This window comes from Nilaparvata lugens, unplaced genomic scaffold (genome assembly GCF_014356525.2).
Source record: "Nilaparvata lugens isolate BPH unplaced genomic scaffold, ASM1435652v1 scaffold6962, whole genome shotgun sequence".
Taxonomy (NCBI): Eukaryota; Metazoa; Arthropoda; class Insecta; order Hemiptera; family Delphacidae; genus Nilaparvata; species Nilaparvata lugens.
The window spans coordinates 1-13,881 of record NW_024092712.1 but is presented as its reverse complement, the minus strand read 5'-3'; the positions used below and the strand labels follow the sequence as shown (position 1 = coordinate 13,881).

At 36.8% G+C, this 13,881-nt stretch overlaps 1 protein-coding gene across 1 annotated transcript; it reads right to left on the bottom strand.

Annotated features, from left to right (window-relative positions):
* Positions 1–219: 219 nt before the first annotated feature.
* Positions 220–9,153, bottom strand: LOC120356517 (dorsal-ventral patterning protein Sog-like; the record flags this gene model as incomplete). The annotated part of the gene is made up of 5 exons (XM_039445457.1): positions 220–538; positions 2,633–2,870; positions 4,233–4,393; positions 5,741–5,949; positions 9,091–9,153. Coding segments are annotated over 5 exons (990 nt in total), but the record flags the coding sequence as incomplete, so codon positions are not given.
* Positions 9,154–13,881: the final 4,728 nt, after the last annotated feature.

Sequence of the window (13,881 nt, the reverse complement as noted above, 5' to 3'; positions counted from 1 at the left end):
GAGGAAGTAGGAGAAGTTGGAGTAGGAGGAGGAGTATAGTAAGAGGAAAAGAGGAAGAGGAGAAATAGAGAAGGAGGACGACTAGGACAAGTAGATGGAGGAGAAGGAATGGGAGGAAGAGGAGGTCATCACGAGAAGAACAGTAATGAGGAGGAGGGGAAGAAGAAGAAGAAGAAGAAGAAGAAGAAGAAGAAGAAGGAGAAACAAAACAACACCTACCCAAACTCAGTTGCACCTCCTTGCTCAGCTGCTGACCCAATCCATCCAGCTGCACATGATAGTCTAGAGCCGCCTGCCGGTTGACATAGACCCATGCCAGGCCGGCAGCCTCACTTCGCTCGCCCACCACTGTGCCCACATACACGTCACACGTGGTGCGTGGTCTGGCCACTCCACTGACGGCCAGTGCTGGCTGCCTGTGATTGGAGATGGCCAGTTGCAGTTGCAGGTTGCTGAGAAGATGGAGGTCCTGGTGAGAGACTGCTGAGCGCACCTCCACTGTGTTCAGGTCTGAGGAGGGTTTTTCAACTTTCATCGTCTGGAAATGAGAGAAAAAGAGTCGTTAATTGAGTATTTTGTATGAGTAATTATGTTTATTCAATTATATTTTTAATGATAGGCCTATGAAAGCGAAATGGCACTCACTGACTGACTGACTCACTCGCAGAACTAAAAATCTACCGGACCAAAAACGTTCAAATTTGGTAGGTTTGTTCAGTTGGCCCTTTAGAGGCGCACTAAAAACGGATTTGGAAAAAATTTCCAAAGATACGCCCAAAATCTGCGTTTTCCAGCGTTTTTTAGCGTTTTCTCAGCTTTATCGAGAATAAATGAACAGAAAATGTTCAAATTTAGTACGGAAGCTCAGCAAGGGTGTAATAATGTTGTGTTAGGAGGAATTTGAAATAACGCCAAAGATACGCCCAAAATTAGCGTTTTTCCAGCGTCTTTTTTTGCTTTTTCTCAGATTTATCGAGAACAAATGAACAAAAATTGTTCAAATTTAGTACAGAAGCTAAGCTAGGGTGTAATAATGTTGTGTTAGAAGGAATTCGAAATAACGCCAAAGATACGCCCAAAATTAGCTGTTTTTTGCGTTTTCTCATCAAGTAATAGACAGAAAAAATGTTCAAATTTGGTACAGAGGTTTTAGCTAGAGTCTGAAAATTTTGTGATGATGTGACTAATATTTCATCAAAGATACGCCCAAAATCAACGTTTTTCTCACCTTTTTCAATAATTGATGGAAATATTATTTAAAAAAATCAGTACACAGGTTTAGCTGAGGTGGAAGAATTTTGTTCGCCAAAGATACGCCGATATAGTAACAGGTGTTTTTACCACGTTTTTTCCAAAATGCTGGCGAGCGAAGAGAGCCCGCTGATCTCATTTTTGGACGAACCAGTCGAGGGTCCAGGGGGCGGAGCCCCCTTGCTAGACGGATATGGCGAGCGAAACGAGCCTGACTGCTAGTGTCATTATGAAGAGTTTGTAATATGTCTTGAATATTCTAATTGGAATTTAATGAAATTGAAATTTACAATTCATACATGTCATCAGATTGACGATTCATATTATTCTTAAGTAAAACTAGACACTAACTAGAGGATACACACCGTGTCCCACCAAAGAGGTTTACACGTTTGATTTTATATTACGTGCCCATTCATGCACCGAATTTTTTACTTTCCTTGCCCTATTACCATAGGTAAGGAAAGTATTGCTTTCCGAAAAAAATTAAGGTACCCCAATTTCTAATTTCTATACGTTTCAAGGTCCCCTGAGTACGAAAAAGTGGTTTCTAGGTATTGGTCTGTATGTTTGTGTGTGTGTGTGTGTGTGTGTGTGTGTTGTGTGTGTGTGTGTGTGTGTGGTGTGTGTGTGTGTGTGTGTGTGTGTGTGTGTGTGTATGTGTATGTGAGTGTATGTGCGTCTGTGTACACGATATCTCATCTCCCAATTAACGGAATGACTTGAAATTTGGAACTTGATGTCCTTACACTATGAGGATCCGACACGAACAATTTCGATCAAATGCAATTCAAAATGGCGGCTGAAATGGCAAGAATGTTATCAAAAAGAGGGTTTTTCGCGATTTTTATCGAAATCGCTCCAACGATTTTGATCAAATTTATTCCTAGTATAGTCATTGATAAGTTCTATCAACTGCCACAAGTCCCATATCTGTATAAAATTTCAGGAGCTCCGCCCCATCTATGCAAAGTTTGATTTTAGACTTCCAATTATCAGGCTTCAGATACAATTTAAACAAAAAAATTCAAGTGGAAAAGATTGAGCATAAAAATCTCTACAATTAATGTTCAGTAGCATTTTCACCAAAAATAGAAAATAAGCTCGAAATTAGAGAAAATAAGATTATTCAATTGCAATCTGTTGGCAACTGTTGCTTGTAAAAAATCATTCCCTCTGAAGAGATAGCAGACTTTGTGTGTCTGCAGCGCTATTGTCCTGTCACCAGCTGGCTCAGATCTTAGAAAAGTAGACTTGAGATGCGCGGGAACACTAGCGTCAGTTGATCAATTATCATAACGGCAAGGAAAGTTGTGTGAGTACACCACACCAGATTTTAGATTTAGGTAACTGAATTTGATTGTAATTTTATGTGACTAACCTCATCAAAAACGACAGTTTTGCCATCTAGACTGGTGAGTTTGACAGATATCGTTCCTTCTTTACCACTCTGTATCTCGTCGTTGGTAAAAATACCCGTGAAGATGACGGTGAGATGGAGAGAGGGTGCAGTTGTGGACACCGATACAAGTGCTGTACCGGCCTGCTGTAACGTAGTTGGATCTTCATTGGTGCCCTCTAAAAGGATGCTGTAGAGCTCTGTGGTGAGAGCTCGGTATCTGGAGAAAGATAAATTGGAAAATTAAAAGTTTAGTACTGATTTCGAGACAAAATTACAAAATTATATCATGATGAAAATTAAATGAAGCAGGAAGAGAAGAAGGAGGAGGAGGAGGAAGAGGGAGAGGTCGATGTGGAGGAGAACAATAAGGAGAAAAAGGAGGAGGAAGTGAATGAGGAGAAGGATGAGGAAGAGGAGGGAAAGAAGGAGGAGGAGCAGAAGATGGAAGACGATGGCGGACAAGAAGAAGATGTAGGAGGATGAGAAGATGAAGAAGTAGAGAGAGAAGAAGGAGGAGGAGGAGGAGGAGGAGGAGGAGAAGGAGGTGGATAAGAAGATGAGGAAGAAGAAGGAGGAAGATGATGCTGATGATGAAGAAAAAGGATTGGAGAAAGAGGAAGAAATGGAAGAAGAAGGAGCAGAAGATGGAGGACGAGAAGATGTAGGAGGATGAGAAGATGAAGAAGTGGAGGGAGAAGAAGAAGGAGGAGCGGGAGGAGGAAGAGGAGGAGGTGGATAAGAAGATGAGGAAGAAGAAGGAGGAAGATGATGCTGCTGATGAAAAGAAAAAGGATTGGAGAAAGAGGAAGAAATGGAAGAAGAAGAAAAAAACGTAGTGGAAGAAGAAGAAGGAGAGAAAATGATGGAGTGGAAAAGAAGGAGTGGAAAAAGAAGGAGTGGAAGAAAAATAGGAAAGAGAAGAAGTGCTGGAAAGGAAGAGGAGAAAAAAAGAGGGAGTAGAAAATGAAGAAGTTGAGGGAAAACAAGAAGAAGAAAAAGGAGGAGGAAGTGAAGGAAAAAGAGGAGAAGAAGGAGAATGAGGATGAGGAGGAGGAGGAAGAGGAGCAGAAGAAGAAATAGAGGGAGAAGAAGAAGGAGAAGGAAGATGATGATGATGTTGATGATGATGATGATGATGATGATGATGATGATGATGATGATGATGATGATGATGATGATGATGATGATGATGATGATGATGATGATGATGATGATGATGATGATGATGATGATGATGATGTAGAAGAAGTGGAAAAAGAGGAAGAAATGAAAGAAAAGGAAAAAAAAGTAAAGGAAACAGAAATAGTGGAAGAATAAGAAGATGAAGAAAAAGAAGGAAGATGATGAAGGAGAAGAAGTGGAAGACAAAGAAGAAGAAGAATTGGAAGAAAGAAACGGAGTGGAGAAAAAAGAAGACGAAGAAGAAATAGAAGAATAAGAAAAAGAGGAAAAAGCAATAGTGGAAGAAGATGAAGAAGAAGAAGAAATAGTGGAAGAAGATGAAGAACAAGGAGAAGAAGAAGAAGAAGAAGAAGAAGAAGAAGAAGAAGAAACAGAAGGATTTCAGTAATTTTCTTACCTGTAGAGTTGTCCGGTGATAGTCAATTCTGCTTTATCCCATAGCAAATTGACCAGCAATTTTTCATCCCTTATCAGTCGTCTATATTCTCTGGGTATTCTCCTCCAAACGCCGCAAATTTTCCCCGTCTTATTTTGGTACACTGAACCAGCTGGCAAAACCTGAAACGTGGAAAAAAGTTTCATAAATTCAAATTAACAAACTATCGTGAGGTCCACGTTATAATGGCAGTATTTCTGCCTATTTTTCTGCCTTTCTTTTCTATCTTTTCTTAAGTATTTGATTTGGTAGATATTTGGTAGTATTGTCACAGTAAACATACAGTATGGAAACTTGGCTAGTACCCTGACGCTAAAATCCGCAATCTTGTTAGGAAGCGCCGCAAAATAGTAATAGTATTGATGATAGGTTCGGATCACTTTAATGATCCGGATCAATTGATCTCATTCACTGCTACGAGCCAATCAGAAGACCAGGATTGGAACTTCCCAAGGTCACGTGACGTGTCTAGTATTGGCGTCATGTAAAAAGCATTGGTTGGATAGGCGATTGATTAGAAGTTTCCATTCTGTACCTATTCTGTGGTATTGTAGTCTAGTGGCCCACCGCCGATAGGCAAAGCTACAGGACCCAGACTGTAACACTTTAAACTATATCAACTATCAACTATTTATCAATTAACTATAAACTATTTATCAATTAACTATAAACTGTTTATCAATTAACTATCAACTATTTATCATTAACGTCAACTGTCAACTATTCATCAATCAACTATCAACTGTTACAAACCTGTTCTTCTAGAATATTCTCAATCGACAAATTGCAGTATTTATCAATCTACCGTCAACTATCAACTATTTATTATCAATTAACCATCAACTATCAACTATTTATCAATTAACTATCAACTATTCAACAATTAACCTTCAACTATCAACTGTTATCAACCTGTTCTAGAAAATTCTCTTTCAAATCGACAAATTGCAGTATTTATCAATCTACCGTCAACTATCAACTATTTATCAATTACCCATCAACTATCAACTGTTACCAACCTGTTCTTCTAGAATATTCCCTTTCAAATCGACAAATTGCAGTATTTATCAATCAACCATCTACTATCAACTATTTATCAATTAACTATCAACTATTTATCAATTAACTAACAACCATTTATCATTTAATCATCAACTATCAACTGTTATCAACCTGTTCTTCTAGAATATTCCCTTTCAAATCTACAAATTGCAGTATTTATCAATTAACCGTCAACTATAAACTATTTATCAATTAACCATCAACTATCAACTATTTATCAATTAACCATCAAGTATCAACTGTGGCCAACCTGTTCTTCAAGAATATTCTCTTTCAAATCAACAAATTGCGCATGTTTATCAATTAACCATCAACTATATTTACCTATTAACCGTCAACTATCAACTATTTATCAATTAACTAACAACCATTTATCATTTAATCATCAACTATCAACTGTTACCAACCTGTTCTTCGAGAATATTTCCCTTCAAATCGACAAATTGCAGACCTCTGGGTCTGAGACTGGTGCTAGTATAGAAGGAATAATAGAGATTCCGTTTGTGGAATGAGAAACGTCCTGTGGCCGAATATTGCTTGAAAGATCCACTTGCAGAATACATCATTATATCAGCTGAGTCCAGTTGGTTACGGTTGGTCAAAAGCGCTGCAAAATCTGAAAATGAATTCAGAAAATCAGTTTAGAAAGCAAGAAAAGGTATAACAAGGTATGAAGTTATAACCATACAGAAACAATAGCGTAAGTAGATATCCCATGGTATAGGGCGTTTATGTCGCAACTTTTACTGTTATCTCAAGCCGATTACTGTCGATTATTGTCAATTTTTACTGTTTTGATTGATTGATTGATTGATTAGCTGCCTTTATTAAAAACCTAGGAGGGCGAAGTTAGGGCGCAGCCGACCCTCTCTTACACTTAACCCTCTGTTTTGTTGGGATGAGAGTATATGAACAGCACAATTTGAGAGACTACTAGCGTCACACAGCTGCATGGCAAAGAAATACGCAAATACGTAAACTATCGGCTTGAGATAACAGTAAAAGTTGCGACATAAACGCCCTATACCATGGGATATCTACTTATGCTATCGTTTCTCTATGGTATAGCAAAGGTAAAGCTGAAGGTATAGGACTATACTCTGTACAAAATTACTTCTTACTTGGGGTGGACATGCGCAGTAGAGAGGGCATACAGTGGGAGGGATACAGAGACGCGATGTTTCCGTTTTGAAGCGGCCAGCGATTTCCAACTTCTAGTGACTGTTCATGTGCTCATGCTACACATGCGAAGTTTCCTGTAGGAAAGCAGTCAGACGACTGAGTCTAATCGACAAATTGGCAACTGCGCTTCTACCTATCCTATTATATTAAGCGAGCAATTTCTGTATATCTGTTCATATTTTTTTATCTCGTTATGTGATATTAACTGTTCATTCTCGTTTGAAATAATCAATTATCCTATAATATTAAACGAGCAATTTCTGTATATCTGTTTATATTTTTATAACTGGTTATCTGGTTATTTATGTTCAATGGATCTCGAAAACGGCTCTAACGATTTTCAAAAAAATTGGAGCTTAGTAGGTTTATGATATAAAAATTCGATTGCACTAGATCTCATCCTTGGGAAAACTCGCTGAACGACATTGAAAGGATAATTCATCCTTGGCTGAAACAGCTGAGACTTTCGTCGTCTGTGGATAGTAAAAAAGTGAGTGAGCAAGTGATTCTGTGGAAAATCAAAATATCGCATCCCCGAAATTCATAAGCTGACGTATAGCCAGCTGTAAAATATAAACACAATCCTTTAGAGAATTGTGTTCTGTTTATCAATGAATAGAAATAACGAGCGAAGCTCGAAGCTCGGTGCCCCGATATTACATATATTATAATTAAGATTATAATTAAGATTATATTATAATCTTTACAAAATGATACAGTATCATCTCAACTTGATACACAACACCATAATTTGATACAAAACTTGCAAACTTTGAATGAACTCAACAAACCATGGCATATCTTCTTATACTATCTTTTCTTTATAATATTACCAAAAAATGATACAGTATCAACACAGATGATACACCACAATATGACTCTATTAATCACTGTCATTGGCTGATCTACCTCCATTTTTCTGCGCTGCATGTTCCTCCAAGTCAGAAGTAATTTTGTACGGACTATAGGTAAAGATGGGGTCTCGTTTGTGTGTAAATTCCATCGTCGACCATGACAGGGTTAGGATCTCAGATTGGGTGGATTTCAATCTGTCTAATTAACCTAAAATATTATGTTTTAATTGGGGAGATTGAATTTATATTTTGAAATATCCTATACTATTAATCGAGCAGCTTCTGTTTCTATGTTTGGATATTTAGATGTTTATATGTTTGTATTTCACCGGATCTCGAAAATGGCTCTAACGATTCTGACGAAATTCAGAACATAATGGGTTTATAATATAAAGATTCGATTACACTAAGTCTCATCCCTGGAAAAACTCGCTGAAGGACATTGAAAGGATGATTATTATTCATCCTTGGAAAAACAGCTGATAATAATTTATTATTTCGTCGTCTGTTGGTGATAGAAGTGAGTGAGCGAGTTCATGTGTGTGGGACTGTGTCGAAATTATGACTCAGCTGTTGAACTTTTGTAATCATTCAATCAGGTACTTAGTGCCGGTTGCAAAAAAGCCGGGTTATTTTCAATCCTGATAAATTCCAGTAGATCCATCTTTTTGAAATGGTGTTCTCTGATTTGGATCACGTGAAGTTAATCAGGATTAAAATTTAACCGGCTTTTGTGCAACTGGGCCTTTGTGAGAGAACTTTTTGCATTCCTCTGGGAATCAATCTCAATCTACTGTGATTAGATAGAACATTTCTGTATGAATGTTATTATAATTTCTTCTTTCGTAATACATTTTTTATGCTTTTGTACTCCAGAGCGAAGCTCGGTCCCCAATATTGTTGATAATATTCTTAAATAATAAACACAAATAAAGAAAAGTTTTTGGATCAGCTGATATAGCACACTTGAAATTTGGACAATATGAATGTTTTCAGACAACAACGCCTGTCATCGTCGGAAGTTCCACCTGGCCTGAATATATCTCATTTAAACCTTCACAACTGTCACACTTCAGCCAGGACCGACAAATTAACGTGCCCATCCGATAATACGGGAATGACCTGCTCAAAAAATTTAGACGATGAGCGGGTTTAAACCGGGGATCTCTAGACTGCTAGACAAGCACTCTCTCCACTAGACCACGGATCACTCCAAATGGAAATATTACAAAATAATAAACTTGAAATCTATTATTGTGAGGTCCACGTTATAATGGGAGTGAAGAAAGATAGCACAACAACGGTGCCGATCCTCTGTCTTGTCAATGCCTTCTATAGACGGTAGCAGATACAGGTTTATTGATGTAATATTAACGGTTCATTCTCGTTTAAAATAATCAATTATATTTTATCAAGCAAGAAATTATATTTCTCAATAATTTCATAATTTAGATGAAATATTTTGATAATTGATTATTAATTCTACATTGTTGAAAGACGATCTGGCAACAGAGCAAAGCGAGAAAGAGATAGCGCTATCCACTTTGTTGAATGATAGACAAGGATAGCAATGCCATTGCTAATCAAACACTGCCATTATAACGTGGACCTAACTATAGTGATTATCACTATTAAACGCTTGTAACTTACGTTCAACGTTAACTTGTTAACGTTAACTTGTCAACTTTAACATTAACGTTTTACGTTAACTTGTAACTTACGTTTTGTATTCTTCTCATCATCTCCGCTTACAACTGTGGTGGGATCATCAACGATATCTGGACCTGAAAATAAATTTTTTAAAAATTAATAAATCTTCAACATCATAAAGAGCGAGTTCTGAATTTCTGACACTTTTCCTTGTCTATCATTCGACAAAGCCGGTGGTACTATCCTTTTCTAGGTCCACAACGATGACAATTATATTTTTGACGGTGTAGAAAAATAATTAATTGATGCAGAGAATCGGCATCGCTATTCTTCTATCTTTATTCACTGCCATTATAACGTGGACCTCACTGTAGTAAGAAATAAATGAAAACTAATTATAATTAAATAAAAAGAGAAGGAAAATAAAATAAGGGATCAGTGATTAGAAACAAGTCAGGTTTCAAGTTACATAAAAGTAGACATTGTTTATTTTTCAATTTTTATTTCAATAAGAAATTCAATACTTAAAACAGGTATGTATTACAGTGTTATGGATGTCTGCACAAGTTTTTTATAGAGTTTCTAGTCACTTTTATTCTTCTTCTTCTTCTTCTTCTTCTCTTCTTCTTCTTCTTCTTCTTCTTCTTCGTCTTCTTTTTCTTCTTCTTCTTCTTCTTCTTCTTCTTCTCTTTTCTTCTTTGTTCTCATCGTCATAGTATCTTCTTTTTCTTCTTCCTTTTTTTCTTCTATCTCTACTTCTCCTTCTCCTCCTCCTCATCCTCTCCTCCTCCTCCTCCTCTCCTCCACCACCACCTCCATCCTCCTCCTATTCCCTTCTTTTCTCCACACACTTCTTTTTTTCCTCCTCTTCTTATCATTTCTTCGTCTTATTTTTCTCCTGCTCCTCCTCCTCCTCCTTCTCATCAATTTCCTCCCCTTATTCTACCTCTCTTATTCTCCTCCTTCTCTTCCTACAGGAATTTTCCTCCTCCTTCTTCTCCCACTTCTTCTTCTCCTTCTTCTTCTTCTTCGTCATCATCATCATCATCATCTTCTTCTTCTTGTTCTTGTTCTCCTTCGTCATAATTTTCTTCTTTATCTTCTTCCTTTTCTTCATATTCTTTCTCTACTTCTCCTCCTCATCCTATTACCCCTTCTTCTTCTCCCTCCTCTTCTTTTTTTCTCCTCTTCTTATCCTTTTCTTCGTCTTCTTATTCTTCTCCTGCTCCTCCTCCTTCTCATCAACTTCCTCCCCTTATTCATCTCCTTCTCCTTCTCATCTCCTTCTTCTACTCCCCCTTCTTCTTCCCAACCTCCTCTCCCTCCTCATCCTTCTCCTTCTTCTCATCCTCCTCCTCCTTCTCATTCTTCTTCTTCTCCATCTTCTTCTCCATCTTCATCTTCGTCTTCTTATTCTTCTCCTTCTCCTCCTCCTCCTTCTCATCAACTTCCTCCCCGCATTCTTCTCCTTCTTTTCTCATCTCCTTCTTCTTCACCACCTCCTCCACCTCATCCTTCTCCTCCTTCTCCTTCTTCCCATCATCCTTCTCCTTCTCATCCTTCTTCTTCTCCATCTTCTTCTTCTTCTTCTCATTCTTCTTCTTCTTCCTCTTCTCCTTCTTCTTCTTCTTCTTCTACTTCTTCTTCATCTCCTCCTCCTCCTCATCCTTCTAATGAATGGATGCCAACGTCACCCTACTCACGTTGTGTGGAAGAACTCATAGACACTTAGTTTAAATACAGCTTAGAGGCTATTATCTATTATTATGACAGCAGTTGGCGCCAGTAGAAGTTTATTTCTTTTTCTCAACTTTTTTCACACCTTTACACTCTCTCTCTCTCGCACTCACACACACACACTCACTCACTCTCTCTTCATATCACAACATAGGTTTTTTCAGACCTGGCAATATACGGTGTATTAAATAATTCAAATATCTCTCTCTCTCTCTCTCTCTCTTTGGTAGAGAGTTAGTGGGGAGGATATTTTTAATATTCTTTCCGAAGAATGGACATTGATATGTCCAAAGCTCCAAAGCCAATTAATGTAGATGCATTACAATATTATCTATAGTTATTACTATTGCTTTGTTTCATATAATTTACAGTTCAATAATTATTGTTTTATTCTATATTATGTAAATTCATCTATAATTTTGCTGTATTTAAGCTATTGTATATAAGTGTATAAGCAGTATATATGTAATCTACTAAATAAAGTACTCAATCAATCAATCAACCAATCACTCTCACACCCATCTCTTTCTCTCACACAATCTCTACAATCTCTCTCTCTTCATATCACTCAATACATTTTGTCAGACCTGGCAATATGAGGTGTATTAAATAATTCAAATATCTCTCTCACGCTCTCACACACACACTCTCTCTCTCTCTTCATATCACTCCATAGATTTTGTCAGACCTGGCAATATAAGGTTTATTAAATAATTCAAATATCTCTCTCACGATCTCACTCACTCTCTCACTATCTCTCTCTCTCTCACAATCTCTCACTCACTCACTCTCTCACTATCATTCTATCTCTCTCTCTTCATATCACTCCATAGGTTTTCTCAGACCTAGCAATATAAGATGTATTAAATAATTCAAATATCTCTCTCACGCTCTCACACTCACTCTCTCACTCTCTCTCTTTCTCTCTCTGTTAACAGCAATCACGAAATTTTCTCACGTTTAAAACACATTTCTTCAAGATTTTGCATATAGCGAGGTCCACGTTATAATGGCAGTGTTTGATTGGCAATGGTATTGCTATCCTTGTCTATTATTCAACAAGGCGGATAGCGCTATTTCTCTCTCGCTTTGCTCTGTTGCCAGATCGACTTTTAACAATGTAGAATTGATAGTTAATTTAAAAAAAATTCAATTCATTATGAAATTATTTAAAAATATAATTCGTTGCTTAATAAAATATAATTGATTATTTTAAACGAGAATGAACAGTTAATATTACATCAATAAACCTGTATCAGCAACCGTCTATAGAAGACAGAGGATCGGCAACGTTGTTCTGCTATCTTTCTCCACTGCCATTATAACGTGGACCTCACTATAGTCTTTATCACGGAACCTGGATTATTTTTAGAATTCGTAATAGTCTAATAATAATCATCTCTAATTATATAGACTAGAATGGTTGGAAATAGTATATTTCGCACCTAGGGCCGAAAATGAGACTTTTCCGGCTCGAAGTCGGTTTCAAGTCTCCGAGGCCGTAGGTCGAGGACTAGAAAAGACTGAGATACGTGAAAAAACATTTTTGCCCATGGTTGAGAACGTTATTTTTCGCCACACAGAAAAATAAACAATATAAATATGAGAATAATTGTTTATTAGGCACTATATTGTTTATAAAGCAAAACAGGAATGTCAAAGCTCTAGCAAATCTGAGGCAATCTGAAGATCAGTAAATTGTCCAAGTATTTTTATTTTCATTTGATTTGTCTACATAACCTAAAAGATTATGTTCGATTATGTGGGAGGTTGAGTTTATACGTTTTTATTCTTTCATATGACAATAAGATGATATTATTATAAATGTTTTAATTATCGAATAATAAACACAAATAATCAAAAGTTTTTTGATCGGCTGTTTTACCACACTTGAAATTTGGCCAATCTGAATGTCAACGTCAACAATGCTTGTTGGCATCGACTTGGGAAGTTTAGGTTAGAAGTTCTATAGTTTCAATCAGGTACTTGTGGATGAGAATACTGCGTGAGGTCTACTGTTCACAGAACTACTAGTAATAAATAATGCAATGCAAAACAAATGAGTTATACTAGGTGCGCCGCCATGTTTTGTCTGTACTCCAAGGGAGACGTGGGTCAAAAAAGTTTGGGAGCCTCTGCCGTACACACACACGTTATGAAGTCGACAAACATAATATCATTTGGCATTGTTGCCACTTTTACTTTTATCCTAATATCCGACAACGTTGCAGAGCTGGAAAACGATAGCACTATCTGCTTTGTAGAATAATAGACAAGGACAGCAACACCAATGCTAATCGAATACTGCCATTATAACGTGGACCTCACTATAGCAATTAGTGTTCGACAATATGATACAGTATCATCTCAACTTGATACACACAACACCATAATTTGATACAAAACAGGATAGCTATCTGCTTTGTCGAATGATAGAAAGGATAGCAACACAAATGTTAATCGCTACTGCCATTATAACGTGGACCTCAATATCGCAATTAGTGTTCGACAATATGTACAGTATCTCTCTAACTTGATACACAAACCATAATTTGATACAGAACAGGATAGAGCTATCTGCTTTGTTGAATGATAGACAAGGATAGCAACCACCAATGCTAATCGAATACTGCCATTATAACGGGACCTCACTATAATTATGAAGCTTTATAATAAAAATAGGAAACATTATGGAGTTTCAACCTTGAGAATGGGAAAATTACTGAAAGTAAATTATTTCTCACGTTTTATGTAGATTTGCAACTACTATTTGAATTTAAGTCATTTTTCTTTGATAAGAGATTTCCTACTATGGTATAAATAACCGCAAATGAAAATGGAAAAATGATATTAAAAACACATATTTCAATTCTAATTTTCTCAGTGCATTATCGAAAGGATTGAAATGTAGTTGTTAATTAAATCTGCCAATCTGTTTTGTTATTTTATTTTCTTACCAATTTATCCTTCAACTATTTGTAAATGCTATTAATTTTTTAATTTTTCACTACTACTTGTAACTTTCTAGCTTCTACATTTTATCCTCCATCGGCTATTTCTCATGTATTTTGCTGTTTTCCATCTTATATCCTCGTTTCTTCTTCTTTTTTCTTCTTCTCATCCTA